Source organism: Suillus paluster (genome assembly GCF_016628075.1).
Source record: "Suillus paluster strain FC165 chromosome Unknown EDB91scaffold_77, whole genome shotgun sequence".
Classification (NCBI taxonomy): domain Eukaryota; kingdom Fungi; phylum Basidiomycota; class Agaricomycetes; order Boletales; family Suillaceae; genus Suillus; species Suillus paluster.
In genome coordinates, this window is record NW_024537637.1 from 70420 (window position 1) to 95718 (window position 25299).

The following is a 25299-nucleotide window of genomic DNA, read 5'->3' on the forward strand; positions in this document are numbered from 1 at the left end:
CCCCTCCGCTCCATTCATCCTCTGCTCCGCCCAATCACAAGTCCACATTCCGCCCTATGTTCCACTCAACTGCTCAACCGGTCCCCTTCCATAATCTCTCCATTCAACTGGACCTCTTTCCCCTTTTAGGTATATGCTTTCCTTTTCGGTACATAGACCCTCACTTCCAGATCACTGGTAATTCCTATTACCGCCCGATCGCTGATCTGACGCATACATATTGATATCCTGCTCCGACTTATGTCTTCACCTATGTAAAGTACTTACAAACTATATCCTTGGTACATAGCTTTACTACATAGTTATCCTCATCACTGCCTCACACATAAAAGTATATAACATATCCTGTACTTAGATATTTTTCCTTAGTCTTAATATTACTTGTCTTCTTGCAGTTACATCTTGTGAGAATTCTCAGTAGGACCTTGCCTCCTCTGGACACAAGTCTCAACTTGTTGTCACCTCCAACCCTCCGACCCTCCGCTCCAACTTAGAGCCGTGCTCTAAGTCTTTCCCTTATTACCCCGCCCCTATCAATATCCTCCTATCACCCCTTTTCCTATCCTCTGCATTATCCTCCGCCATCTCCGCTCCTATCAAAATATCTCCCTGGTTCCTATCCACCCTCCGCATCATTCCCTGCCTTCTCCGCTCCGCTCCTAGTCGGTCCGCCGCTAGCAGCTCTTACTCCCCGACCCTCAAAGCGGACCCAAGTGGTCCACTCATCCTACCGTCGGACAACGTTGGACCCGCTCCAAATTCGGGGCACATACTCAGCTAAGGGCACAGCGCAAGAGCTGAAGCCAAGCCCTGACCCCTCTGCCTCTTGAGCCAGGCACAGTACCTAACACATTACCACTCAGCCACAAGACCATATGTATAACTTCACAATAGCAATATATACCAAAACAATGTCACATGACAAAAATGCGAAAAATTCCACCCAAGTGATTGAATCAGTCCATTCAATTATCACTACAACACTAGCTACTGTTCTATTTACTACCACATAAATTCCAAGTACAGTAGCTTGATATAATTGTAATTGCATTAATGATAAACTACTTTATTTCAGATCAACTGAGAAGTGATTAGTCTTGTAAGCCACATACATACCATACTACAAAGAAGTGTTACAGCCATTTGCAGAACGCTAGGCCAAAAAATATTCACTACATATATTCAGCAATAAGTTGGGACAACAAAATTTTACCTTCCGACAGACAATCTTGATCTACAACTTGGATGGGATGATACATGTCCAAGGAATGAAAACAAGTTGCTCTACAAATGAGCTTGCTAAATGTCAAAGACCCAACAATTCATTGTTACACTGGGATTAGTAAGCGGTCATTGCGATATCTTCAGAAGTCGTATTGATATCTGATTGGAGAATAGAAGTTGAAATACCCCTGTGTATGTAGTGAATTTTTTTGGCCTAGCATTCTGCAAATGGCTGTAATGGTGCTTTGCAACTGAACACCAAATAAATTACCATTATAGGAAGGCATGGGGTACTGGTTAGAACACAAGCCCCGACCCATACAGAGCTGAATCTGATTCAGTAAATTTTCTACTGAAAGGATGGTGCTGAATCAAGGGTGGTAAGCTAAAATTCAGAATCAGCACTCCAATGAAATTAACTGCATGCAGTTTCAGTGGAAGTTACTCTGAAACATTCAGCACCAGTGCATTTTCCAGTGATTTTCATTGGAACTACTATCTACAGTGTCTTAGCGATTTCTTAGCGAGTTTAGAAATGTACTTTGAGTCCCACTATTCATTTCATTGGTTTTGCAGATGTAGAAGCGGTGCTAAGCGATCTTTTAGAATATAACAAATGCAAACAAAACGTAGTCGATCGCGTGGCACCTTATTTTAACCAAAACCCGGCACACGGGCACTGCCGCACGGGTAGGGGTACAGGTAGTACCACAACATCGTGCCCGTGCCCGTACCCGTACCTGTACCCGGGGGGTACCCATACCCGGTACCCACGCGGGTTACCCGTACCCGTGCAGTACCCTAATGTCAAGTTGGTCCTTTCAGTGATATAGAAATCACTAGATTGAGTGAACGACACACTAAATTCAAGTAGGCATCCGCTACGGGAATCCAGTGATGCCATTCACTGAATTTCCGCGAGTGTACTACCCACAGTGGACCATACAATCTTCAAATTCACTCGCAACTCACTTTCAGGTCCTCCATCATGCTAGTGCTGCTGTGGCTGCTGTGTCGGCAAATCCTCGGCAGTGCTGCGGACCTTTTAAAACGTTCATTTTTGACAAGTGAACTCAGATAACGAGAGTGAGCCCGAATTGAGCAGCCCTCATAATGGGTTCGCAGTAAAACTTGCCCCTGCAAATTAGCAGTGTTAATTTGGCCTGAGACCAAATTTACTGTACACTAGAAGCCTCGTCTAAGATGAGGCTTCGGCAGGCTGTGTTGTGCATAACTACCAGTTAAGTACTCAACCGGCTTAATTTCAAGCTTCTTTGCTCTCCCACTTATACTCCCTCTCACCTAGCGTCTGACCTTGCCATCTGAGCAAAATGCACATTGTTCTGTCGCTCAAGGACATGGGCAAGGTCTTCGCAGTTCGTTCGAGGCGCTCCACAAAGAACAAACACTCGACAGCTATCGAGCATGATGGCGATAGCTCCATCCCTGCAGACATCCATGGTTCCTTTCCTTCACCAACTCTCCATTCGAATATATCGTTCGTGTACCCTGTCTCTGCGAGCAAGAATCTGGTCTCAAAGTCTCCATTAATGTTTCTTCCACCAGATACTCACAGGGACTGGGTGTATCGCTTGCCCGCGAAGCTTCCGACTTGGCTCAGCTAGCTTTGCCCTTGGTACAGACTGCTGTAGGTGTTATTCCACTTGTCGGTCCTCCGATGAAAGTGGCTATTGGTGGATTGTTGGAAATCCTTCAAGCTGTAGATGTGAGAACTTAATGGATTACGAGGGCGATTCTTGATTTGAAAGGTCATCACAGAGACGTGGTCAGAATAGGGCGGACCTAGATGGCCTGGAATTGCGACTCCATCGACTAAGCAGCCATTTGTGCAATGCCCCACCTGTTCAGGATCCTCTTGAACAATCCCGGAGGGATTCCTTAGTTAGGTATTTGCCTTGTCGATGAGTGATCGAATTCACCTGACATCGGGTCGCATTTAGCATGCTGCAGGAAACTTCGGCCCAGCTGACGAAGTTACACAGACGTGTTCTCGCATACACATCCGTCACACAAGCCATCGCTGGATGCTCCAGTCAAATCGATCGTTATCTGGCGGAGTATTCGGTTGTGTCATACTCTAAAGATTTTTTTTGCGTTTACTCATTACCCCGTTTTGATAGTTGTCGTCTCAAATGCAAAGTCAACATGACATGCGCGAAGTGTTGGCAAGTCAACAGAGGCACCATGAGGAGAATCAGAGGCACCATGAGGAGAACCAGAAGCTACTGATGGAAATACAGCGACTGACGATCCGCGTGGGACCGACTGCGACACAATTAACTGGAACTGTCACACTGATAGACGCAACAGGCCACGAACATCCGATATCAGTGAACTTTTGCACCTCATTCCAGGTCCGCCTCGCCACCTAAATCCGTCGTAGGGAAAGTTATTCACCAAATTCTCTTTAGCAACTGAATGAGATGTTGCAAGTTTTGTTCAAACGCGACTCGATTGAAGCTCGGGTGCAGAGACAGTATATTGAAAACGGGCAATATGACTTGTGCATTGACGAGGGCACGCGAGTGACCCAACTGACAAACCATAGATGGTCAAGCATTGAAGAGGGTACGAAGATTGTCATGAGGGTTATCATCGAACATAAGAAGACATCCTCTGAAGTCTACTACACATGTCATTTCTGTGGCGCGAGGAATCATCTTCCCAGCGGATCTGTCAACTATTCGCTTGGAAGGCAGGTTGGTTGCTCGATTGATTGGTTGGTACGTTTATGTATGGGAGTTTACTGTGTCTAACAACTGGAAGCCGAGAGTGCAAACGACGGTTTCAGATCTCTCATCGATATTTGAGTTCGGAGGAAAGCACTGGATCCTCTAACATCGACTCAAATAGCACGACTGAAGCTGAAATGCACCTCATTCGCAACTTTCACGTCCAGCAAACTGTACGTTATCACGAAACTTCGCTAGCAATCTTAAGCTGATTACTCAACTATGTCCCGCTCTCAGGAAGTGCGTGGCCTTGTTTTGTGGGCTACTTATCCGATGCTTAATAGTGCCAAGGCAAAGATCCTCTCTAAGAAAGTGCGTGGCCTCGTCTTTTGAGCTGCTTATCCCACACTGACGGTGCCACCGTCCACGGTAATATCTGGGTCCTAGTTTGTGCGTGATCTCGTCCTTTAGCTGCTTGCCCAACGCTGACAGTGCCACGGCTATGTCACGCTCTCAGTTTGTGCGTGATCTCGTTTTCTGAGCTGCTTACCCGACACTGATCGTGCAACGACCATGTCCCGCTCTCAGATAGTGCGTGATCTCGTCTTTTGAGTTGCTTAACCGATGCTGATAGTGCCACGGACATATCCGGCTCTCAGTATGTGCGTGATGTCGTGATTTGAGCTGCTTACCCGACGCTGATGGTGCCACGACGATGTCCCGCTCTTAGGATGTGCGTGATCTCATGTTTTGAGCTGGTAACCCGATGCTGATGTACCACGGCGACGTCCCGCTCCCAGCCTGTGTGTAATCTCGTCTTTTGAGTTGCTTACCACGCTGATGGTGATATGGCGATGTCCCGCTCTCAGGAAGTGGGTGGATCCGTCATTTGAGCTGCTTACCCGACGCTGATGATGTCACGACCATGTCTTGCTCTCAGTCCGTGCGTGATCTCGTGTTTTGAGCTGGTAAACCGATGCTGATGGTGCCACGGCGATGTCCCGCTTTCAGCCAGTTTGTGATATCCTCTTTTGACCTGATTATATGAGATTTATAATGCTACGGGCGATGTCCCGCTTCCAGTTGGTCCGTAATTTCATCTTCTGAGCTGCTTGCATGACGCTGACGGTACCACGGCGATGTCCTGCTCTCTCAGCCGGTGCGTGATTTTATCTTCTGGACTGCTTGCACGATGCTGATGTGCCACGGTGATGTTCCGCTCTCAGTCTGTGCGTGATTTTGTCTGATGAGCTGCTCACACGACGCTGATGGTGCCATGGCAATGTCCCGCTCTCAGCCAGTGCGTAATCTCGTCTTATGAGCTGTTGACGCAACACTGATAGTACCACGGCCATGTCCCGCTCTCAGCCTGTGTGTGATCACATCTTTTAAGCTGTTTACCATGCTGATAGTGTCACGGCGATGTCCCGCTCTCAGGAAGTGCGTGATCTCGTCTTTTGATCTGTTTAACTGACGTTGATCGTGTCATGGCGACGTTCCGCTCTCACAGATAGTGTGTAATCTCGTTTTATGAGCTCCTGACTCGATGCTGATGGTCCCACCATCCACCGCGATTTCGCGCTCTCAGTCTGTGCGTGACCTCGGCTTATGATCTGCTTACCTGATGCTGATGGTTCAATGGCGATTTTCTGCTCTCAGCTTGTACGTGATCTCGTCTTATGCGTTGTTGAAGCAACGCTGATGGTACCACGGCCATGTCCCGCTCTCAGCCCGTGCGTGCTCTCGTATTGTGAGCTGATTACACGATACTGACGGTGCCACTGTCTGCTTTCAGGATGTGCGTGTTCTCCTCTTTTGCGCTGCTAGCGCCTTTCGAGTTTCTTCCCTGACGTTGACGGCGCCCTGCAATGTCCCCACTTACCCCGCCAATCCAGCCCGCGTTGTCCCAATCCGATTATTTCTCTTCCTGCGGATCCGCCTCGAGTGCTATGTTATCGAACAGCTTGAGCTCCCTCGCACCATCAATTTTTGATGAAGGACTTTGTGCCTTTAACCGTGATGCATCGTCGCCAGCGTCCAGCAGTCACCTCATCCCACATGGATGTAGGGTCACCAAGGGGGTTCTTCAGCACATTCAAATACACAGAGACCAAAGAAAAGTCCATTTCCTTTGATCAAGCCTGGTCTGCCTTATACCGTCACACATACATCCCCAAGGCACATCGTTAAGAAGCATAATCTGACTCTGCGTCGTGTCTCATCATACGCTGCTATGCCCGAGGAGCCAGATGCTCGCTTATTCCCGAGCCCTCCTCAATGTGATAGCCATGTGCGTGAAGGCTCTCGTCTTTTGAGCAACTTATCTGATGTTGATGGTTCCATGGCGATGTCACCCTGTCAGATGGTGCATAATCTCATATTTTGAGTTGCTTACTCGACGCTGATGGTGCGACGGCGCCGCTTTCAGGCGTGGTCTCGTCCTCCTCGGAGTCACGTACTCAGCGCCGATGGTGCCATGACGATGTTCCGCTCCGGGAAGTGCGTTAGCACCAACCCTGTGAGTGCTCTGTCAAATGGTGCGTGTGTCAAGCTACAGCATAGTTTATCTTTGTGCTGATTGCGTGTAGCATGATACGGCGACACCTCCGGGATCGAAGAGGACAGTGGTGAGGACGACGAAGAAGATGTAAGAAAGGCTACACCTTTGACGATGAAAGCTCGCTTCAATCAACACTTCAACGACCGTGACATATCACGCACTGCCTTCTCCTTTTATTTCCCTTTCTGTCCATACTTCCATCATTTCACATATTCACGCTATTAGCCTTTGTCTTTATCTATCATCACAAGTCCCCTTCATTCTTTGTACTTACGCTTCGACGACGCCACTCGCGCTTTGACAGCCCTTTGTCCGTTCTCTCGCCATATATAAATCCGCATGTATTTCATTAGTCAGTCAATTGATTCCCTCTTAGTGATGCCGCACTCTCGTCAGCCGTCCGAACATTCCGTCAAAGCCAAAGTCTCTGTTTGCATCACCAGTCTGATCTCTAGTCTTCTCGCTACTGTCTACTCTCTCAAACAACTTCCCTCCTCGATCGAGTCTCTCGATTCCCCTAGAACTCATTTCGGCCTCACAAAGAAGATCATGAGCGGAAGAAGACTCAGACGATCTGCTTGAATGTAACATAGTGTTACGTGACTAAGTACTCCCTGTACAACCGCAAACTCGATTTTGTATACTTTGGGGACATTTGAAGGTGATTCGATCCTTCTTGTTAGTGTTCGACGGTATTCGCCTATACATATCAGTTGCACTACTCCTCGCTACATGCATGTTGAACACTGCTAGAATCTTGTCAGTATGTACATACATCTGGTGATCACGAGCAGGGAAGCTCAAGATGGAACGGGTATCTCGGGTAAACCGTGATGGACTCCTTCTCCTCGCTGAAGGAGGTCGGACCTCCTTCAACGAGGAAAAGTCGTCTTTCAAGACACCCCCAGCGAATGACCGCTACAGATCAACCCAACGTCGCCGAAACTGCTCCGCCTCAATGTAGGCGTAGTATGTAGTACCGGCGTTCCAAATTTATAATAACGTGTCACTTAGCCAGTCATCCCACCGCAAGCTTCCTCACTGCCAAGTGTAACGATCGTAAAAGCTAGATGGAGCTAATATGTGCACTTACTACCAATATTGGCTCCAGGCACTCAGTACTTTTCTCTTTCTCCTTAGTTCGTATTCCTTCCTTTTCCGAAATCTCCCGTACGTATTTAAATCTGGCACCCTACGTACTGGAGAAGTTGTTGATCCTGTCCCATCCCCACAAAATAACACGTTTAGTTCGGCCAGTTCTATCTGTTCGAATCCTAAGTTACGTTAACAAAGTCAACTCTACTTCCTGTAACGAGTCACAAACGTTACACCAAGCCTCCAGGACCCAAAGCACCTCCCGATGACCTCACTTTGACTCTCGCTTATGCCCTCAGCACCTATTCTTATCCTGACTGCCCATCCAGAACAGCCTACTAGGTTATGCTCTTCCTCTGATCCCTTAAAAATCTCCAGTGTTGCTGGACTACATTTCACCTCAAGTGCATTCGAGCTTGGGCAGGCAAAAGCGTCAAGGATGTCGAAGACGCACTCGTGGAGATGAACGTACCGGAGAATGGAGATGCCCTGGTTGTCAGGCCAAACGTGAACGCGTACCATCCAGCTATTTGCAAGTGCTGTTGATCTGTCTGTGCATCATGTACTTACATTCTCATCATCAGGTGCTTCTGTCATCGCATCACAAATCCAACACCTATCGCCTCGTCACCGCCCACAGTTGTGCGTATCCCTGCTCTCGCGAACGTGCTTCCGCTTGTGGTCACGGTTGTCCTCTTCCATGCCACCTGGTCCCTGTCTACCATGCGCCGTAACCGTCCACAAGGGCTGCTGGTGTGGATGTCAAGTCTCAAACATCCTTTGTTCTTTGGCATCTCCGAATTCAACCTCTGGCGTCTCCTGTGGCCTCACTTGCAGGAAACCCTTGTCGTGTGGGAATCCCCGGCATACACACGCTCAGGTTTTCCATCTGGGTGATCGCAAGCTCTGTGGCGTGGCTGAGGTCGTCTCTTGTTATTGTAGGAAAGGGGAGATGGAAGTATCGTGCGCGGATAGGAAAAATTGAGCGATGGTATGCACCGTCGAGGGAGAGGTAGGCTGGAAGCGTCGTGCGGTGGTGTGTGTGGTAAGCAAGTATTTATTCATCTCAATACTATTGCGTTCCATTGGAGGGACGGTTGTGCATGACGCGGCGCACATATCCAGAACTTTCCCCCTTCTTTGTACTCTATCTCATGCAGCCAAGGAAGGTCATGTGCGCATATCCTTCATCCGTTGCATGATACACCCGCAACCGAAAATCATCCTATTGTGACGCCTCTGTATGCTGACGTTACCTCTCACAGACCTTTTGCACACGGAATACACATCTGCGAGAAAGGATGTCACCCGCCATCGGAGGTGGACGGCAGTCGTTACTCGCCCTGGGTCTGGGAGTTCTTCGCCTGCACCTGGTGCGTCCTCGAGCTCGGGAGAAACTCAAGTTGGTGCTGTTATTTTGAGCTTGAAGCCGAGTGGTGGAGCGTGGGTGTCGTCTGCAGTGCAGCGTGCGAGGGAGGCTGCTGGTCAGGACAAAGGCGTAGAGCCAGAGCCGGAGGCAGTACCTGATGATTGGGAGAATGATGTGTAGGGTCGGTGTGGCTGAATCAGCTTAGTGCATACTGGCGGTGGCGGGAGGTGGTAATTTTGTGTATTGTCCGTTGGGGCGATGCCCTATCCTAGACAATAATATAAATTTAGTAGTTGATCAAGAGAAGGAGGACTTGGAAAATCATCGCCCTCAAACTCTTGCTATGAAGACCAACACATGAATTGGAGATCTGCTTCCAGGCTATGTGTAAACTTGGCGAGTGAGGGAGACGTGATGAAGCCTCGTGGCAAATGCTTCAAAGAGGGGAAATTCACGAAAAGTTCCAATCACAAAATCCGTTACAAAGTATGGCTGGACACTTCAATCTGCATGATCTCCAGGCATGCAGCGCTTTCAATACAACAGCAATTTTTCGTGCAAATGTTTCACTATTGTTCTACTATTACCTGCGCAATATTGACATCCGCCGTGTGGGATGGTTGCCTCTATACAGAAATAATAAGCCTACTATGCACATGTCTATGAAATATTGGTGTCACTGCGTCTGTAGGTAGTAGGTCATCTTGCCTCTACGTGATCGGCCACTGTCCTGATTGACACGTGAGGCACTATACTGTGAAGACTTGCCTCCGCGCTGTGCATGGGAGTGCCAATAACGAATATTTGACAATAGTTGATCTCGAGCTGTAGCGTCAGTGTGACCGTAAAGTCACTTATTCTTATTATCGAGGGTATGGGTGCCTCTCGGGGACAACTGATACCATAATTGGTACCGGTGATGGGAGATCTCCCAAGCCGCACCTATCAGTTTGATCAACAGATGGTCCCAATGGGGACTGAAAACGATGTTTACTTACATCACGTGCTAGCAGCTCATTGTCATCGACATCAACATTAATCGGTTCATCCCCCCGGACCCAAACGTGAAATCGAACAGAGGCGATGTGGTACCACGTATGACCCGCGATCACTATAGGTCGATCGAGAGATGGCTCTGCATCATGATCGTCTTCAAGCGAAAAGAAAGAAGAGTATGAACGAACTGATGTCTCATGGCATAGCATCTGCCATGCTTCGGACTCACGTTCAGGCGAGCGATGAGGATGATGTTCATCAATAATAACCATGATGGCCATCAGTACTTCTAGACGAGTGGTAACTTCATGTTTCAGTTTCCAAAGAACCGAATCTGTATCCTAACTGTGGTTTCCATGCTTGCGAACGTCTGTGCCATGCAGACAATTGTGGAACGTTGACCACCGTATGCGGAGAGTCTCGGAAAGTCGCAAGTCATGGTACTTTGAAGCTTGAAGTTCTGTCCTTATCCCATAACTGCCTCCGCTTTTAGAAGCGTCTGATCTATATCTAACGAGTCGTGCTCAACATACTTAGTACTCTGTGTCCATCCGAATGAAGATTCCCTCGACTGGACATAAATGACGTTGGTAAATATACTATTCTGCTGCGAGTTCTCTCAGTGGTTTTCTTCTGATTCACTGATGCTAAAGATATTCTCCTGAACTGACGAAGAATCCGAACCGCGCCGCCGTCACCTTCTACGCGATGGTGATGATCCTGCCGAAGATGTATCAAGAGTATATTGGACTTTTCCCCCGCTCGCAGTTCCACGCTGCAGCTGCTTCCTGGGCTCGTGGTCATACTGATACCAGAGAAAAGCAAAGGAGACATTCCTGCACCTCAAAATCCAGGGTATGTGTGGTAGCCACGGGTGATTCGAGGAGTGCTCATTGGTTGAACGTGTGCGGGTGGATTGTGACTGAATTTTTGGGGGAGGCCATTGTACGAGAGATCGGGGCTGTGAGGATGCAGGTATGGGGACGGTGATGTAGGACTGTCAATGAGCTGCGTGAGATGATGGACTTGGGCTTGTAGCTGGTGAATAAGAGTAAATAGTCACCTTACCTTGTCTCTTCCAACCCATCGCACCCTCATTTCATCGCCACTTTATATCTCATTTTCCTTCCCGCCTCGCGAAGCAGTTGGCATTGGGAGACCCGTGGTTTCATTTCTATTTGTGATGGGACTTTCGGTTGTGCTTCCATGGGTATGTGTGTGATCATTGGGAGACGCCTGAAGAGGTTTCAAAGTGAGAGATGCAATCATGCAATGGGAGGCGCAAGCAAAGATTTTAGAAAGTAATACATGCGATGGCATCACCTTGCAAGCGGTCGGCGCTTCTCGAATTACTACATCACACCCAATTCACATCACTCTCGATCGCAATTCGCCATTATATCAAGCCATCTACACGCTGCAGGATCCTTGAGTTACTCAAAACAAAAAGGTATAAAAGACTCAATTGAAATTCAGGAATCAGACACGAGGCTTTGTGATTGGGGTGTTGACCACGGCATACTTAATGATTAAAATACTATGTAATCATCAACCATTTTCCACCTATCCCCCGCTGAAGCCCACCACACTATACACAGAGCCTATAAGTACCCCTCATGCCAGTCCCTGCGGTGGGATCAAGCTTGCGGCTCAGTCCAGACGAATCACAAGCACTGAGGTCCCTGCCGGCTGCGGTGCAGGTTCGGTTCCTTATCATAAAGAATTGACACCATCACTAACTCGCGTTCCAGATCATAGCAAAAAGGGCCCTGCAGGGATCCGTTAAAGATCTAGAAAGGCTGCTCGATGTGATCTCGGTCAAAACTGCTTCTCGTGCTGTTTGCTTGGTGCCCATCTTTCACGCGACGCTTGAATCAGTTCAAGTACCAAACTACATCAACTCCAACACTACTCCTGCCATCATGCGTGCGAAATGGGCCCTTATGGGCCTGGTGGAGTTTTGCACGATCGCCCCCTTAATTTCTAATGGTATGGACGACCTTGAGACAAAGTATATTGTGAGGAGGTGGGATCAAATATTCCCATGGATGCGGTTCTTCGCTCGAAACTGTCTCCCTCCTCCTTATGATGTCTCGCTCGCTCCTCCGCGTCCTGATCTTTGCGACATGTTTGATGCTGCAAAATTGTGCATTCACCCGCTCACATTCATCTGCCACAACTCGGAGGAGGTGCGTCACATGCTCCGGTCTTCCGCATCTGTCCAACACTTTGTCGCACAGCTGTGGATATTGGTTGGAAACCTCAAGGGAGATGTGCTCGAAGGCGATCCTAGAATTACAAAGGACAACCTTGTTTCTATGTATCGGGCGTCTTTTGCGCTAACAAACTATGTTTGCGTATCTGAATCTGAAGATTCAGACAAACTCACACTTCCGTTATCGAATTTTATACATGCTGCCGGTGGGGTGAAGCCCGTTGTCTTCACCATTCTCAGATATATCCGTCGGATTACCAGAGATGCCGCTAAGGTAGAAGAACCTCGATCGTGGACACCACAGGACCAGAACGTACAACAACTCTATCTCTTCACTATCGGTCTCAGTTATACCTTCGACTTCCTCCAGACCATCAGTCGCCAAGACCCTTCATGCCGCTCACAACTTATCCGTCAAGGTTCCATTCGCGTAGTGTTGGACGCGATCACTCAGATCTTGCCGAAGATCTTGGTGCAAGCAAACAATGAAATGGATCTTGATCCAGAGATGGGACTAGGGACCAGACAGGAAGTCATATGGATGGGGTACTTGTACATTGCATCTGCTATTCGTGATGCAGACGACGGGGTAACAGGCATATGCCAGGCAATAGATGCTGGCATCCTTGAAACTATGAGGAAAGGGGCTACTTGTGCCTCTCACTCTAACCATCGCAATCGCCTGCCCCGTGGCCGCATGGGTGACATGGAGTTACTCCTCCTTCTTCCCACATTTTTCATATATCACAGAGTCGTCGATTCTATTTCCCAACACTGGTATCGCATAAAAAATTCTCCTATGCCAGTAGACAAACGAGAGGTACGCGACAAAGGGTTGGGGGGTGTCCTCCAAATTGTCCTGACGGCTACGACCCATGCCATGGAACATCGCGCTGTCAAGCCTATGAATTTCCACGAATGCAGGTGCAGTGGTCCAGGAGTACGCTCGTCATCTCTAGTGGTTTCATCATGCGCATGCTGATACGGGTGCCAGTGTCAGATGCACGCATCTGAGTTTGTCGGCAAAATGCGTCGGTGCTCAGGCTGCTTAATATCCCTTTATTGTTCGGAGAAATGCCAAAGGGCTGCTTGGCGCAGTGGACACAAGAAGTGGTGTCAAGTTCTGAGGTGCACCGTCGGTGAGTCTCTCCGTCTTCATCTCATGCTTCACGATCTAATCATCATCAGGGCCGTGGGGCTCACGCGATATCCGCAAGAGCCTCCAAATCACTGGAGGCTTTGAAACCAGTACAATTTCAGAAAGGGGCAAAGACGTGGAAGCACGCGTTCGCAAAGCACGGCAACAGTTCCCTGCATTCAGTAACAAACTTGTACTCATGCTCGACATGACTGTGTTTCCGACGGAGATCCACGTACTTCCCCTGCACAGACTTGAGCAGTTCCCTGGCAAGGACCCCATATGGCCAGAGATCGCTGACGAGATTCGCGAACGAAGCGACTCACCACTGAAAGGATATATGTTTTCGGTGGTCAAGGTCCATCTGGGGAACTCGAAGTTTACGCTGTTCAGCCCAAGCACGGTGTTGAGTATGGCATTCTAGTGCCAGTATTTGCCAGGTGATGAGCTGTAAGATTTTGTGGATGAAGATAATTGTTATGATTTGAAACCACTTGGATGATGCGGCGGATGGTCCCGGGATGATTGCTACGAAGTAACAGTCCTTGCGCCATATATATGTTAGCCTCCGCTTCGTTGACTGCATTCCTTTTGTACTCTGTACAGCATACATGCAATACAAATCTCGTTGATTGATTCAACCGAATGTGAGATAATCGAATCACCATGCTGCAGTTGCACCCTCTCGTCTTCTTCTGTTCGCAGTCTTGTTTCGTAAGGGCAGTGCCCATGGAATGAACTAAGGACTTAGATTGCAGGCTCGAGTACGGGGCTCGAGTTATGTCCGTCAAGGCCGGTGGAGTTAATTTATCAGTTAGCAGCATAGAAACGAGGAACGAGGCTCAAATGGCAGTAGTATGTCAACGTTAATGGTGAGCAAAAGGTGACATGGGCTTAGCATTGCACATGAATATTCAAATGACAAAAGGGATGGTCAACTCAGCTTCTGCCCCATCAGCGACCTTCTTGATCGTGGCGTCGACCGCATCCATGTCTTGATTTGGAAATAATGCCTGCAAACAGCATCAGTGAGACGACCCTGACTAGTGCTGCAAATACTTACACTATGTGTCAGCAGTTCATTGCCATCAACGTTAATCGGTTCATCCCCCCGGACCCAAACGTGAAATCGAACGGAGGCGATGTGACACCACGTATGGCCCACGGTTACTACAGGTCGACCGAGAGATAGCGCTGCAGCGTTTCCAAGCGAGAAGGAAGAGTAAGAACGATGTGATGTCTCATGGCGTAGCATATGTCATGCTTCAGACCCACGTTCAGGTGAGTGATAAGGATGATGCTCATCAATAACAACCATTATGACCATCACGACTTCTGGATGGGCGGCAACTTCATATTTCAGTTTCAAAAGAACCGGATCTGTATCCTGGGAGAAGGCGCATTCGCCGATGCATAGGGATTTGCCTCCGATAATCACGCCTTTTTGAACATGGATGATCATGTCTGGAACTGCAGACACAGTTGCGGACCTCAGCCCGTAGTTCATGGATACCGTGATATACACAGGATTGTCATCGTGTTTGAAGTCAAGCAAAAAGTAACGAAATCCTGAACCAAGGTGATCGAATGGGGCTTCGTGCGACGTGTATGGGGCTGCGCGTTTGACAAGGAAAATGCCATCGTCATGGTTGTGAGTCAATCTGTTAGAATTTTGTATCAGTCATGACCTCAAGGGATCAATTCATCTTGCCTTGGTATCCCTGGCAATGCATAAACAATATTGTCGGCGACAATGTCGAATACCAGTGCATACACCCCATATTCAATATCAGAAAATTCCTATTATGATGCTCGAATGAGTACCCGCGCTCTGCCCATCAATTCGTAAATAACATACCGCATACTCTTTCTCGGGATTCTTCTCCATCAGAAATTCCAGAACGTCCCTGCATTCAGTGAGCTTGAAGGTTAAATTTCATCAGCGTAAGCCTTAGGCCATGATAGGTTACAAACACCAAATGCAAAGTCGTCAAGACGGGCGACATTGCTGAAGATGTCATCCGAAGGATATACGATAGTGGGAAGCATAGTAGAGATCAGTTCGATTCAGTTTCTGCTCCAGGTAGATAGGGTTTGGTAGCTCGAACGAAAATTGAACGTCGCGCCACTGAAGTTGCTTGAATTGGCTTGAATGAACTCCTTGCGACAGCGTGATGGTCAAAACTTCAGTTCAAGTTTTGACTGTCCCGCTGTCGCAAGGCAATTGGAAGGTGCGTATTTTGTACGATTGAGTTATAGGAGCAAATATCTCCCCTCTCTCATAGAACTCACCGATTCACTGATGGTCTCAGACTCTGAGGTGATCCTCAAAAAGTCGAGAGAAAGAAAACTTACGTACGGAAAGCTTGGCATAGACACATAATAAATTCCATCAAATGTTGCACGTGCACAATCGACAAAGAGCATAAGAAAGCCCCCTGTTGAAGGTAAAACAAAATGTCCGTGACAAATGCAAGTGCATGCGACGGTGCATAAAGGTGTGTATATCGTACAGTATTATGTCCAGGCAGCGTAGCATAGCGTAACTCACTCACCGAGATCTCGTCTACATATCAAAGAAACAGTCCAAAACACAAAGTATTCACTCCGCCTCCGCATCATACTCCTCATCCCGACCCCTCCGACTTTTGTCCCCATTGACACTCAGCCAGGCCTCAAGCCTGCGCCCGAGCTCCCCGCCCCGCCCACCGCAAATATCCCCAGTGATATTCAGCATCTGCTCCTTCTCCCGCTCCTTCTTCAAGGGTATGTGCCCAGCCTTCTTTCTCAGCTTGAAGGATGCAGCCTTCAAGGCACCGGAATTAGCCCCGGAGCTGCTAGCCTCGCTTTCCGCGTACACAGGCACGCCTGAAGCGGACAGCGCATCTGCAGTACACTCGGCGTCCTTGAACCATTCGTCCTCAGTGTCTTCGGGCCCAAGGATACTGTCGACGAGGCCCTCTTCCCACCCGTCCCATTCGGCGCACCTGTGAGCCATGCGCAGCCGTGCACCGATGGCTTCATAATGCAACCACTCTTTCGCAGCTGCCACTACGTTCACAGGTTTAATATTGTTCTTCCCCGGCTGCACTGGCTGAAAGGCTCGATCGAGAGCCAAGTTCTCGACCGCCTCTCGGAACATACGAGTCGTGAACGGACTGGATTGCAGGAAGGTTGGGAGATGCGCGCATGCCCAGAGCGGCCGGGTTGTCGTAGACTCCCAGTCAATAACACATGTCTGATTAGGATCACTCATCAGAACGGAAAACATATACGAGCAAAAAAGCTTACTATTTCTGTGTGGTTGTTTTCGTCGACAAACACGTTCTCAAGGCTTATGTCGTGGCAGTCCAGGCCGAACTCTTCCGTCTCCCCAGAATGATTCGCCCCAAGTCTCTCCATCATGCGCATCCAGCGACCCATCTCTTTTCGTACAGATTCCTCCCGTCGCATGATATGCGCAACTAGGAACGTGCTTCTCTGCATGCGCCTGTAATCCCTGTACATGACGTCACCAGGGCCATCCCATTCCTCCTCACTCTCCTGCGCGTCCCATTCATCACTCTCATCACTCTGATCGCCAGGGACTGCATTCAAGTGGTGATGGCGAGAGGACTGAATCTCGTCCGGGTCTAGATGCAGTCGGTGCGGTGCCGACTTACCCTCGTTCTCGAGAACCACGCCCCGGACCTCGCGGTCGACGCATGAGGCAAGATACGAATGAGTACTAGTCCACGGTCCACGGTCGATCTCGTCTGGATGAGAGAGGTCTCCCCGATTCGATCCGAAGAAGGGCCAGGACACGATGGGACCAATATGAGACTCTCGAGCCGAAGCTGACCGTGAGACTGCTCTGCTCAGGGGTACTGCGGTAGGAATATTAGAGGAGGAAGAGCTCATGGACAACAGTGGCATGAATTTAAAGCCATTAATGATAGGACGCGTCGCGGTTGGTGTGGGAGAGTTCGATGACCCAACCGAGAGAGGAGTTGCACCCGCGCCTGCACCCTCAAGATATAGTGATCCGATATGCGAGAAACGCTGTGCAAACAACGGCACTATTATAGATGCGACATTTGCAAACAGAGATTTGAGCTCCTCATTAGAGAGGGTGTGGTATACGCGTGACAGAGGAACGCCCTTTGCCTAATACGGCACGTGACTATAAGATGATGACAACAGATGAAGATAAGAGGTACCTTGGACATGAGGATATACTCGCCCCCTAGGCGATTGTAGGGATTCGCATCATAATGATAGACATCTGGAACAGGAATGGATGTCCGTTCGCGAAGGTAGTGCATAGTAGCCACCTCAGACTCAGTCTTAAGGCGAGGCATGAACCGACGAGCGACGCGAGCAACCAGCTCTCGTGTGTCAGCAAGAGTAACAAGATACGCCTGCATGCGGCAAAGTTCATCAGAACGTGATACAGGATAGCTCCACAAGCTGTGCACTCGCCTTATGAAAAGTCCCTAGGGTGCAAGTTAGTGTCTTGGCAGTCATAGAAGTCGAAGATAACGTTAAACGTACCAGAACTGAGGAAATTTATTGTCCCGACTTCACAACCCGTCATTTCTCGTACGACATCCTTGAGGACTCTTCGGTCGACTTGAAAGGGCTGTGCACCATGTAGGGCTGCGTCTGCTTTAGCTTCGAGCTTTCGGTCATGGTGTTCGACGTCCCAATCCCATTCAATGACAGTGGTCGAGGCCGATGCCTGTGGTAATGGGACAGTACCGGGTAGTAAGGACTTCTCCGGCGCAACAGCATCGACATGGCCGACGTGGCCGTTGCGCTGCATCGTCACCTCCGGTCTGGATGAACGCTCAATGTGGACAAAGGATCTGCTTGATTTATCCGAGTGCGCAAAGCGCAAGTTCCAAGGGGAATCGAGAGCGTCGAGAGCGAACCTTGGATAGTGATAGTTAGAAACAAGGAGCAGATACGTGCATCAGGTCTCTACGTACCTGCTTGATGTATTCGTAATCTCTTTCGGTAATGCTACATATTTAGCCTTGTTTCCGCGTGTCTCGGGAATAGGTACGGGCATGATCCACTTGGTTCAAGTTTTGGCGTCGACTACTGCAAGAGGTATGGTTCAATTGGGGGGGCGGTGAACTTGCTCTAACTGCCACGATGGGGCTTTATATCATATAGGTCTCTGGGTTTCACGAGAGAAACTCCACCTTGGCACCGCATGTCTTTGACTTTTACGGAACGGACGTAACCTATACGCAGCAGCACTTATCATCTTTTATATTTAGCTCCGCTATATAAAACTTTGGCGCCGTCGCGCCAGATTCAGTCCCCTTTGCGCCAATTCAGCATGTGATCGTGAAGCGTATAGTGAGTTGCATGTGACAGTGATATCAATGTCAATTTGAATTCACGGCCCATCATGCAGAGGCCCTCTAGAGTCTAGATTCCTTAGTTGAAGTAGAGGTCCTTGCTGATTTAATACCCGAGGTTGCGAGTAAGCAGCAAGCCAAGAACTAACTAGTACAGACTCACCGGAAGCCGATCAAAACCACGGTGATTCAAGCCCAAGGGCCAAGGCCGCCCAACTACTAGTAGTTCGCCAATATGAGTAGCCTAATCGATCATCATGAATGGCTCTTATCAAGCCTTCGAAGTTTCAGCTCGGGCACAACGCCGCTCGACGTTGGTATGCATAGCCAATCATATCTCCTTGATCACCAACCCAACTTATCATCTTGTTCCTCATCTATCTCACGAGTCAGAGCTCCAAAATATTCTTTGTTTAAACGGCATCCATGTGCGGTCATAAATCGGCAGAAGGAAGTTTATTGTCGCCGTTCCAGTGGCATCCACGAGATTACTGAGGCACGGACCTACTTATCTTCGTGGCGTTGCCAAGAGCAGTGCACTGCGGGGCACATTGCGTTATTTACGAAAAGACAAAGATATGCTGAAAACAAAAATAAGTATACACTGTAAGTGGATTACAACACGGTATGTACAACAAATCAATAACATCCCACTAAACCACAATAACTAGAGCCGCGAGTCCTGCATGATAAATAGCATCAACGCCAGCTCGACAGTACAACCTCAAGGAGACCTTACATACGAAGGCTCGGTACAAATAACCTCATCTACCCTCTTCTTTAGCCACTCTATCACATCTTGTCCTAGTGTAGCACAATCGTACAACTCCAGATGTTGCAGTCTCGTCGGGATCACCCCATTCACCATCGTCGCAGATCCCGACTCCGGATTGCGAGCTTCCACGAGCTGCACCAGCTTCGCGATCCCATCAGAATGGGCATGACAACTTTTCATGGCCACCGTCGTCAAATTCGGGCACGCCCAGTGGGTTTGTTCTTCGTCGGGCATTCCGAGGGCCGACAAAAATGGTTCGAGCGGCGTCCCGCCTATGCTCAACGATTCCAGATGGTTAAGATCCGTTAAGAAACCCCATGAGATGACAACTCCCCCGGGACCGTAATACAGCGTCGAACTCGAGGTGCTGCCATACGACACCGAGAGGCGAGTAATCGGCGGATTATTCGAGCGTTGCAGGAGATTGGTAATGGTGTCTTCTATCGGGTCACGAGCCTCTACGTCGAGGTTGAGTACCTCAAGAGAGGGAAGCACGAGGGAGTCGGCTAGTTGTGACATATGATAGTGACCACCAAATGTCAGTTCACGAAGTCGAGATAATGAGGTCTGGACAAGAGGAAGGATAGCTGGCAGAGCAACAGCGAAATGCAAGGTGAGTGATTCAAGATCTGGATTACTGGCGATGATGTGCATGATACGATCTAAAGGTAGATGATTTGAAGGGAGTGAGCGGAGGTTGAGGGACCGCAGATTGGTCTTGAATATCGGCGATGACCATTTGAATGGGACGTGATGTAACATCAGTGACTCTAGTTTCCCGAGAGCCATACTAGTCGCCGGACTTGAGCTCGGTATCCACGGCCATTCACTTGCATAAATAGTTTCGGCGCAAGAGATTTCAAATTCTCTAAGTATGGGAGCATCACCTATTAATCCCTCATTGAATAACACTTTTGAATCGCTTTGGGTATGGTACGTACCAGCTATTGATTTTAGCGCAGACATAGATGGAAACTGCCTGTCAAACCTGAAGACAAACCGTTGCCATCGATGCATTTGCTCGATAAGGTAGAATATTGCGATATGACCCCAGTGGGCATTCCGCTGCGCTTGCGGGGTATTCCTTGAAGATGGCGGAGGGGGTGAACCCCATGAGTCGTGATGCGAGGGTGACTGAGGGACGATGATGGGAGTTTGGGCGGGAGGTAGGAGTATTGCTGTTCCAGGCGGGTGAGGGATCACATAATGAGGTGGTGGACTGGGGGGGTGCAGCCATGGCGTAGGTGAGGCGGGTCGGGTACGGGTCGATGAGCCCTCATTGGACACCCCGTTTACTCGCAAGTAAATTTCGATATCAAGCGGAACCTTGTCGCCAGAACGTTCCAGCCAAAGTCGAATGGTATCGGCGGTTGCGCTTTGATTTGTTACAAGTCGTATCTAACACGAAGCAATTAACATCATATGAGAAAAGATGGATCGAGGACGAAGGACGAGGAACAGGGACAACGACTGCTCCTGCCGCACATACGTGATCGACAACCCACTTCGATGACGCAATAACAAAGCTGGCAGGTGAAGAATCGTGTCAACTCACCTTGGACCACAGTCTCGGCATCGAAAGCGTGAGTCTTCTCCATAGCGTGCAGACCGCTGCAAGTACCCAAGCACAGCAAGGGTGATCGTCGAAGTTGAAAAGAAAGATATGACGGAGTAGCTCATGTGGCAACCGGCGTATAGGAGAGATATATGCTTTGGTGTAAGTCACTTTCTCCTCCAACGCCAACTTTTCGCGTCGTAGATCACGTATTGCGCGCTTTCTTTCAACGACAATTTGAGCCAGGGCGTCCTCCGCGGAGGTAATCTTCTCTGAGAGCGCTAAGAGCTGCTCTTGCTGGACTTGGAGCTCTCTACGAGCATCAGCGACAGCTGCGTCTGTTGGTGGCTCGGGATAATTTGCTAAATATGAGGAAGGCGTCATGGCGAGAGATAGTGTGAAATGTGTCACGGTGAGAAAAGGCTGGACAGGAACAACAACTTGCATGAGCTGAAACTGATGGTAAGTCCCATATATAGCCACGTGGGTTTTGAAGCCTCTATATGACCCTTGGGGATGGCGGAGTGACAGGACCCCTCACTTCGCCCTGTTATCGTACGTTTTTGCCAGCTTCGTGCCAGCGTTCAGGTACTCGACGTCGATTACGCTCATTGATCAAGAGAACACTTGCATCGGAATCGAAGCTAATGCTTATCTATCCATGGTATCCGAGTTGGTGAGAAATAACAGCATGGAAAGTACAACATTGTATGATACAAGGCAATTGCCATAAGAGAAGTCAGATAAAGCAGGGCCTATGTGCTACTAGTACTACTTCTTGCCTGCTTCAATGGCGTCTCCATTTTTGCACGCAATTATTTTTATGCGAGGCGCAGATACCATTTCGTTCGACTCCATCTTGAAGGACGGGTTTTTGACGATAAATGTCCATACATCATCGCACAAGCGGTATGTCCGCAGGTTGCCCTAGAATAATGAACAATGTTATAAGAAATCATTCATTTCAAAAAACCGGAAGCGGACGAGCCTTGAGGGTGGTCTTGGTTTTCACCTGCTTGACCATCGTATCCGCAAGCGACTTGTCAAACTATTTCAAACTCGTGGTCAATCCTTTGTTCACAAAGGGTCGTTATTCAGAAAATACCTGTTGAAGAACTTTCATGGCCAATTGTGGTGTGATAGCGCCGCTCGTGATAAGCTCGTCCAGCGAGTCTGTCAGGGCCATTCCGATCCTGCAGCCGTGAGCACCCGACCAATCAGGCAAACCGCTGGAACATACGATGACCCCCGGTAAAACTCATAGTATGCTGACGCCATGCTAATGTGCAGCAGTCCTCGGCTTCAGAGCAATAGTAGAGGAAGATGTGGCGGCAGAAAGAGCCGCTTACTGCCATGACTGCAATGGTTGGTGAGTAATGCCGCTGTGACACGTGACGTTACGCAAGATTGCCACAGAGGTGGCCACGACTTGGAGCAGAACTAATCAAAGACTGGATTCTACGCAAATGTCTTCCACCGTTTATCTCGATGTTTTTATGGGAGACAAAGAGCAGCACAAATTCGATGAAGCTGCATATCTTACCACCCGAAATTTGCTCGTCAACAATGCAGCTATCTACGGCTTACCATCCGATCCACAGCAGCTATCATCAGAGCAACAGGAAATGCTCAGAGAAATCGATGTATTTGCATTTCTGCCGATGCTCTCCCGACGTTATGTTCAAATATAATCATGTTCTAATCGTTAGAAATCGCATGTACTACGCTTCGTACCCCCAGAGTCACTTTGTGTCGGCCGCCTTGTCTTTGAGTTGAACCCCAAGACCTCACTGAAGAAAACGACGGCAAATTTCACTGCGCTGTGTACGGGGGAGAAAGGGAAGTGTAAAAATGCACGTAACAAAGAGTTACATTACTTGGGATGCCCGATACATCGCATCGTGAGAGACTTCGTGGCACAGGGCGGCGATATCACAAGGGGGGATGGCAGTGGAGGCGAGGTCCGTGCTCGTAATATGACGGTATGACTGGTTATTTTTCTGATTTCCCCACAGTCGATCTATGGCGGTAAATTCAATGATGAAAAAGACGGGCTGAAGATCAAGACGAGAAGAGGAACCCTGGCGATGGCCAATTCCGGCAAAAATACGAATTCTTCCCAGTTCTTCGTTGTGCTTACGGATGACGAGACGCAACTCGCAAAGTTGAACGGCAAGTACGTAGCATTTGGGGAGTTGAAAACAGGATTCGAGGTTCTGGACAAGCTGAATAAAGTCGCTGGAGACATCAGTGGGAAACCAAGTGTACCAGTGTGGATCGGTGGATGCGGGAAGGGGACCACAAGTTGAACATGTAAAATGACACGCCTAACGAGGGGTGGAGTATGCATTCAAATCTAGACGCTTTCGTGTAATGATACATTGATAATCGGCATCCGCATCCGAGATTTGTCTTCTCCCGCGAGGAGGCATCAGAGGAGAAGGCGAGGTCGCTTATGACAAGAAGAGCTGTGCTGCAAAGTAGGGGAGACGATAAATTTAGTGTTAGGCTGGCCCTCTGTTGTGTTACCCTTCGCTTGGGCCAATGATAACTGTTGTGAGACAATTCGCCCACAGGGCCTCGAAGGAAATACACTTACAGACAGAAAACAGGGTCGTAAGCAAAGTTCACATATCACATATTACGACTCACCTGCCATCGAGAGCCACCAATACAATATCAATGAGGATATTTACCTGTAGAACAAACGTGCACGACCCTCGAGTCTCAGGTGATTCGTGGAGCGAAGAAGTCTGAAAGTAGCCACACATTACGCGTTTCATTTTGCGTGGTAATGCTGAGCTGGTTTGCCTTCGCGTCAAAGTACTTTGATGCTGGCAGAAGACAACGATCGGCCGAGGGGCGATGAAACTATGTACTTATATTATTGAGACGATCCTGCATCGTTTCGATTGAAGTGTGAGTATGAATGGTCTCAGCATAACCGCGGCCTCGTGCACTCCCCATTTGACAGCGAACCTGCGTAATGCAGTCCACTATGAGGAAATTAAATTCGATTCAACCGTCGGTGACGGATAATGATGATCGACTGGTATGAAGAAGCTACACCGGCGGGCGGAACCGTGTGATAACCAGGTGCCAATCGCACATGATTACCTATTTGAACATCGCCGTCAGCCTGGGCTTAGAACAAAAGCAGTATGGTTCATTGGTTGAGGATCCTCAGCAGCTCGTCAGATGATTAATTTGGCGTGTGGAGTACACAAAGAGCTTACATAAATCGTTGAAAATCATGAAGCCTTACAGCCACAATGCCAACGCGGTTGCAACGAGGACTTGGTTAAGAGCATGTTGCCACTATCACAGGCACTGTATAGCCGGCGGCATTGGGAAAACCTTAACGGAGCTTGACCATTGCAGCTGGTCGCCGATCAAAAGCTTATACTTCCCTCCGACAAACTTCCGTTGGAGCCGCAAATGACTCAGGTTGCTCATAGTTGATCCTGCTTAGCACCTGGCATGATAAGCCTTATAGAATGTCATTGCGATTAATGCGATCAAATAGCATGAGTCATGACGAGAAACATCAGCACTCAGAAACCAGCAGCCCTACGGAGAAAAATTAGTCAGAAAACAGGGTCCGCCTAGAACGCATACTCACGCGGCTTTCTTTGGCTGCTTGTTTCACACTCGCATTCTCCCGTATATCCTGCTGTCAGGGAAGGCTGAGGGAGTACCCGCAGAATTCCATCAGAAGGCACTGGCGCTTTGTAAACGCATGAGTGGCGTGGTTGATAATCTGTTGGTTCAAGAACCTGTGCTGAATCGTATTCCTTCGGAACTTGAGGCTGTAGAGACTGATGAGCCACAGAACTACCCTAACACAACTAACGAGTCAGCATGGATGATCACAAACAATACATTTCAGTCTCGTTGTGCGAGACAGCATGAGGCTGATAACGTACAAATTGATGATACACGCCGCTTATTATAGCTTGTACCGCGTCCCCCATGATTTTGTAAAGACCCACACTTTTTGTGACGCCAGGGTTCGCCGTTAACGGGTTTTCTAATCCAGCATCCGTCGGCTGTTTCGTAGGTGAATCTTTGATATCTTTGTGGGTCCGTAGAACATCTTGGGAGACTGGGGTCCATCACAGAATATGACCAAAGACCAGTGAGGGGCGACGTGTTCGCCAAAAAAAGTAGGTATTCAAAGCGCGAGAAGTCTTAGAGAAGATCATAGTCGTACTAATATGAGCTCCGCGCGATCGAATGCAGGAAGAGCAGATAATAAGACTCAAGCACTGGATGCCCTGATCGGTAAAAATAAAACATTAAGTAGTTGATACATATCGCCAAATTGT

General features: G+C 48.6%; 9 protein-coding genes across 9 annotated transcripts; 4 read left to right on the plus strand and 5 right to left on the minus strand.

Annotated features, from left to right (window-relative positions):
• Positions 1-2555: 2555 nt before the first annotated feature.
• EDB91DRAFT_1253011 (uncharacterized protein) lies at positions 2556-4388 on the plus strand (the record flags this gene model as incomplete). The annotated part of the gene is made up of 9 exons (XM_041323594.1): positions 2556-2722; positions 2791-2950; positions 3004-3131; positions 3186-3309; positions 3366-3599; positions 3657-3968; positions 4037-4150; positions 4215-4289; positions 4365-4388. 9 exons carry the CDS (start codon positions 2556-2558, stop codon positions 4386-4388), a joined length of 1338 nt encoding a protein of 445 aa, XP_041172645.1.
• Positions 4389-7938: 3550 nt separating this feature from the next.
• On the plus strand, positions 7939-8726 carry EDB91DRAFT_810434 (uncharacterized protein). Its single transcript, XM_041328468.1, has 3 exons — positions 7939-8104; positions 8157-8617; positions 8698-8726. Exons 1-2 carry the CDS (start codon positions 8035-8037, stop codon positions 8555-8557), a joined length of 471 nt encoding a protein of 156 aa, XP_041172646.1. The 5' UTR covers positions 7939-8034; the 3' UTR covers positions 8558-8617; positions 8698-8726.
• Positions 8727-9555: 829 nt separating this feature from the next.
• EDB91DRAFT_1159381 (uncharacterized protein) lies at positions 9556-10393 on the minus strand. Its single transcript, XM_041319739.1, has 2 exons — positions 9940-10393; positions 9556-9883 (listed from the first exon to the last, which is right to left on the minus strand). Exons 1-2 carry the CDS (start codon positions 10216-10218, stop codon positions 9641-9643), a joined length of 522 nt encoding a protein of 173 aa, XP_041172647.1. The 5' UTR covers positions 10219-10393; the 3' UTR covers positions 9556-9640.
• Positions 10394-11553: 1160 nt separating this feature from the next.
• Positions 11554-13714, plus strand: EDB91DRAFT_1253013 (uncharacterized protein; the record flags this gene model as incomplete). Its single annotated transcript, XM_041323595.1, has 4 exons — positions 11554-11637; positions 11689-13092; positions 13147-13291; positions 13341-13714. The coding sequence occupies 4 exons, from the start codon at positions 11554-11556 to the stop codon at positions 13712-13714; spliced, it is 2007 nt and encodes a 668-aa protein (XP_041172648.1).
• A 767-nt stretch (positions 13715-14481) lies between these two features.
• EDB91DRAFT_1159392 (uncharacterized protein) lies at positions 14482-15464 on the minus strand. Its single transcript, XM_041319740.1, has 4 exons — positions 15265-15464; positions 15149-15211; positions 15002-15090; positions 14482-14951 (listed from the first exon to the last, which is right to left on the minus strand). The coding sequence occupies exons 1-4, from the start codon at positions 15337-15339 to the stop codon at positions 14549-14551; spliced, it is 630 nt and encodes a 209-aa protein (XP_041172649.1). The 5' UTR covers positions 15340-15464; the 3' UTR covers positions 14482-14548.
• A 428-nt stretch (positions 15465-15892) lies between these two features.
• Positions 15893-18343, minus strand: EDB91DRAFT_1253015 (uncharacterized protein; the record flags this gene model as incomplete). Its single annotated transcript, XM_041323596.1, has 6 exons — positions 15893-16528; positions 16582-17436; positions 17490-17690; positions 17737-17765; positions 17824-18203; positions 18261-18343. The coding sequence occupies 6 exons, from the start codon at positions 18341-18343 to the stop codon at positions 15893-15895; spliced, it is 2184 nt and encodes a 727-aa protein (XP_041172650.1).
• Positions 18344-19199: 856 nt separating this feature from the next.
• EDB91DRAFT_1159396 (uncharacterized protein) lies at positions 19200-21586 on the minus strand. Its single transcript, XM_041319741.1, has 3 exons — positions 20972-21586; positions 20358-20814; positions 19200-20303 (listed from the first exon to the last, which is right to left on the minus strand). Exons 1-3 carry the CDS (start codon positions 21416-21418, stop codon positions 19366-19368), a joined length of 1842 nt encoding a protein of 613 aa, XP_041172651.1. The 5' UTR covers positions 21419-21586; the 3' UTR covers positions 19200-19365.
• A 123-nt stretch (positions 21587-21709) lies between these two features.
• EDB91DRAFT_1159398 (transcription initiation factor IIA, gamma subunit, helical domain-containing protein) lies at positions 21710-22360 on the minus strand. Its single transcript, XM_041319742.1, has 4 exons — positions 22212-22360; positions 22077-22164; positions 21960-22019; positions 21710-21898 (listed from the first exon to the last, which is right to left on the minus strand). Exons 1-4 carry the CDS (start codon positions 22247-22249, stop codon positions 21743-21745), a joined length of 342 nt encoding a protein of 113 aa, XP_041172652.1. The 5' UTR covers positions 22250-22360; the 3' UTR covers positions 21710-21742.
• Positions 22295-23409, plus strand: EDB91DRAFT_1311293 (cyclophilin-like domain-containing protein; the record flags this gene model as incomplete). Its single annotated transcript, XM_041325106.1, has 4 exons — positions 22295-22340; positions 22388-22614; positions 22681-22932; positions 22987-23409. 4 exons carry the CDS (start codon positions 22295-22297, stop codon positions 23278-23280), a joined length of 819 nt encoding a protein of 272 aa, XP_041172653.1. The 3' UTR covers positions 23281-23409.
• Positions 23410-25299: the final 1890 nt, after the last annotated feature.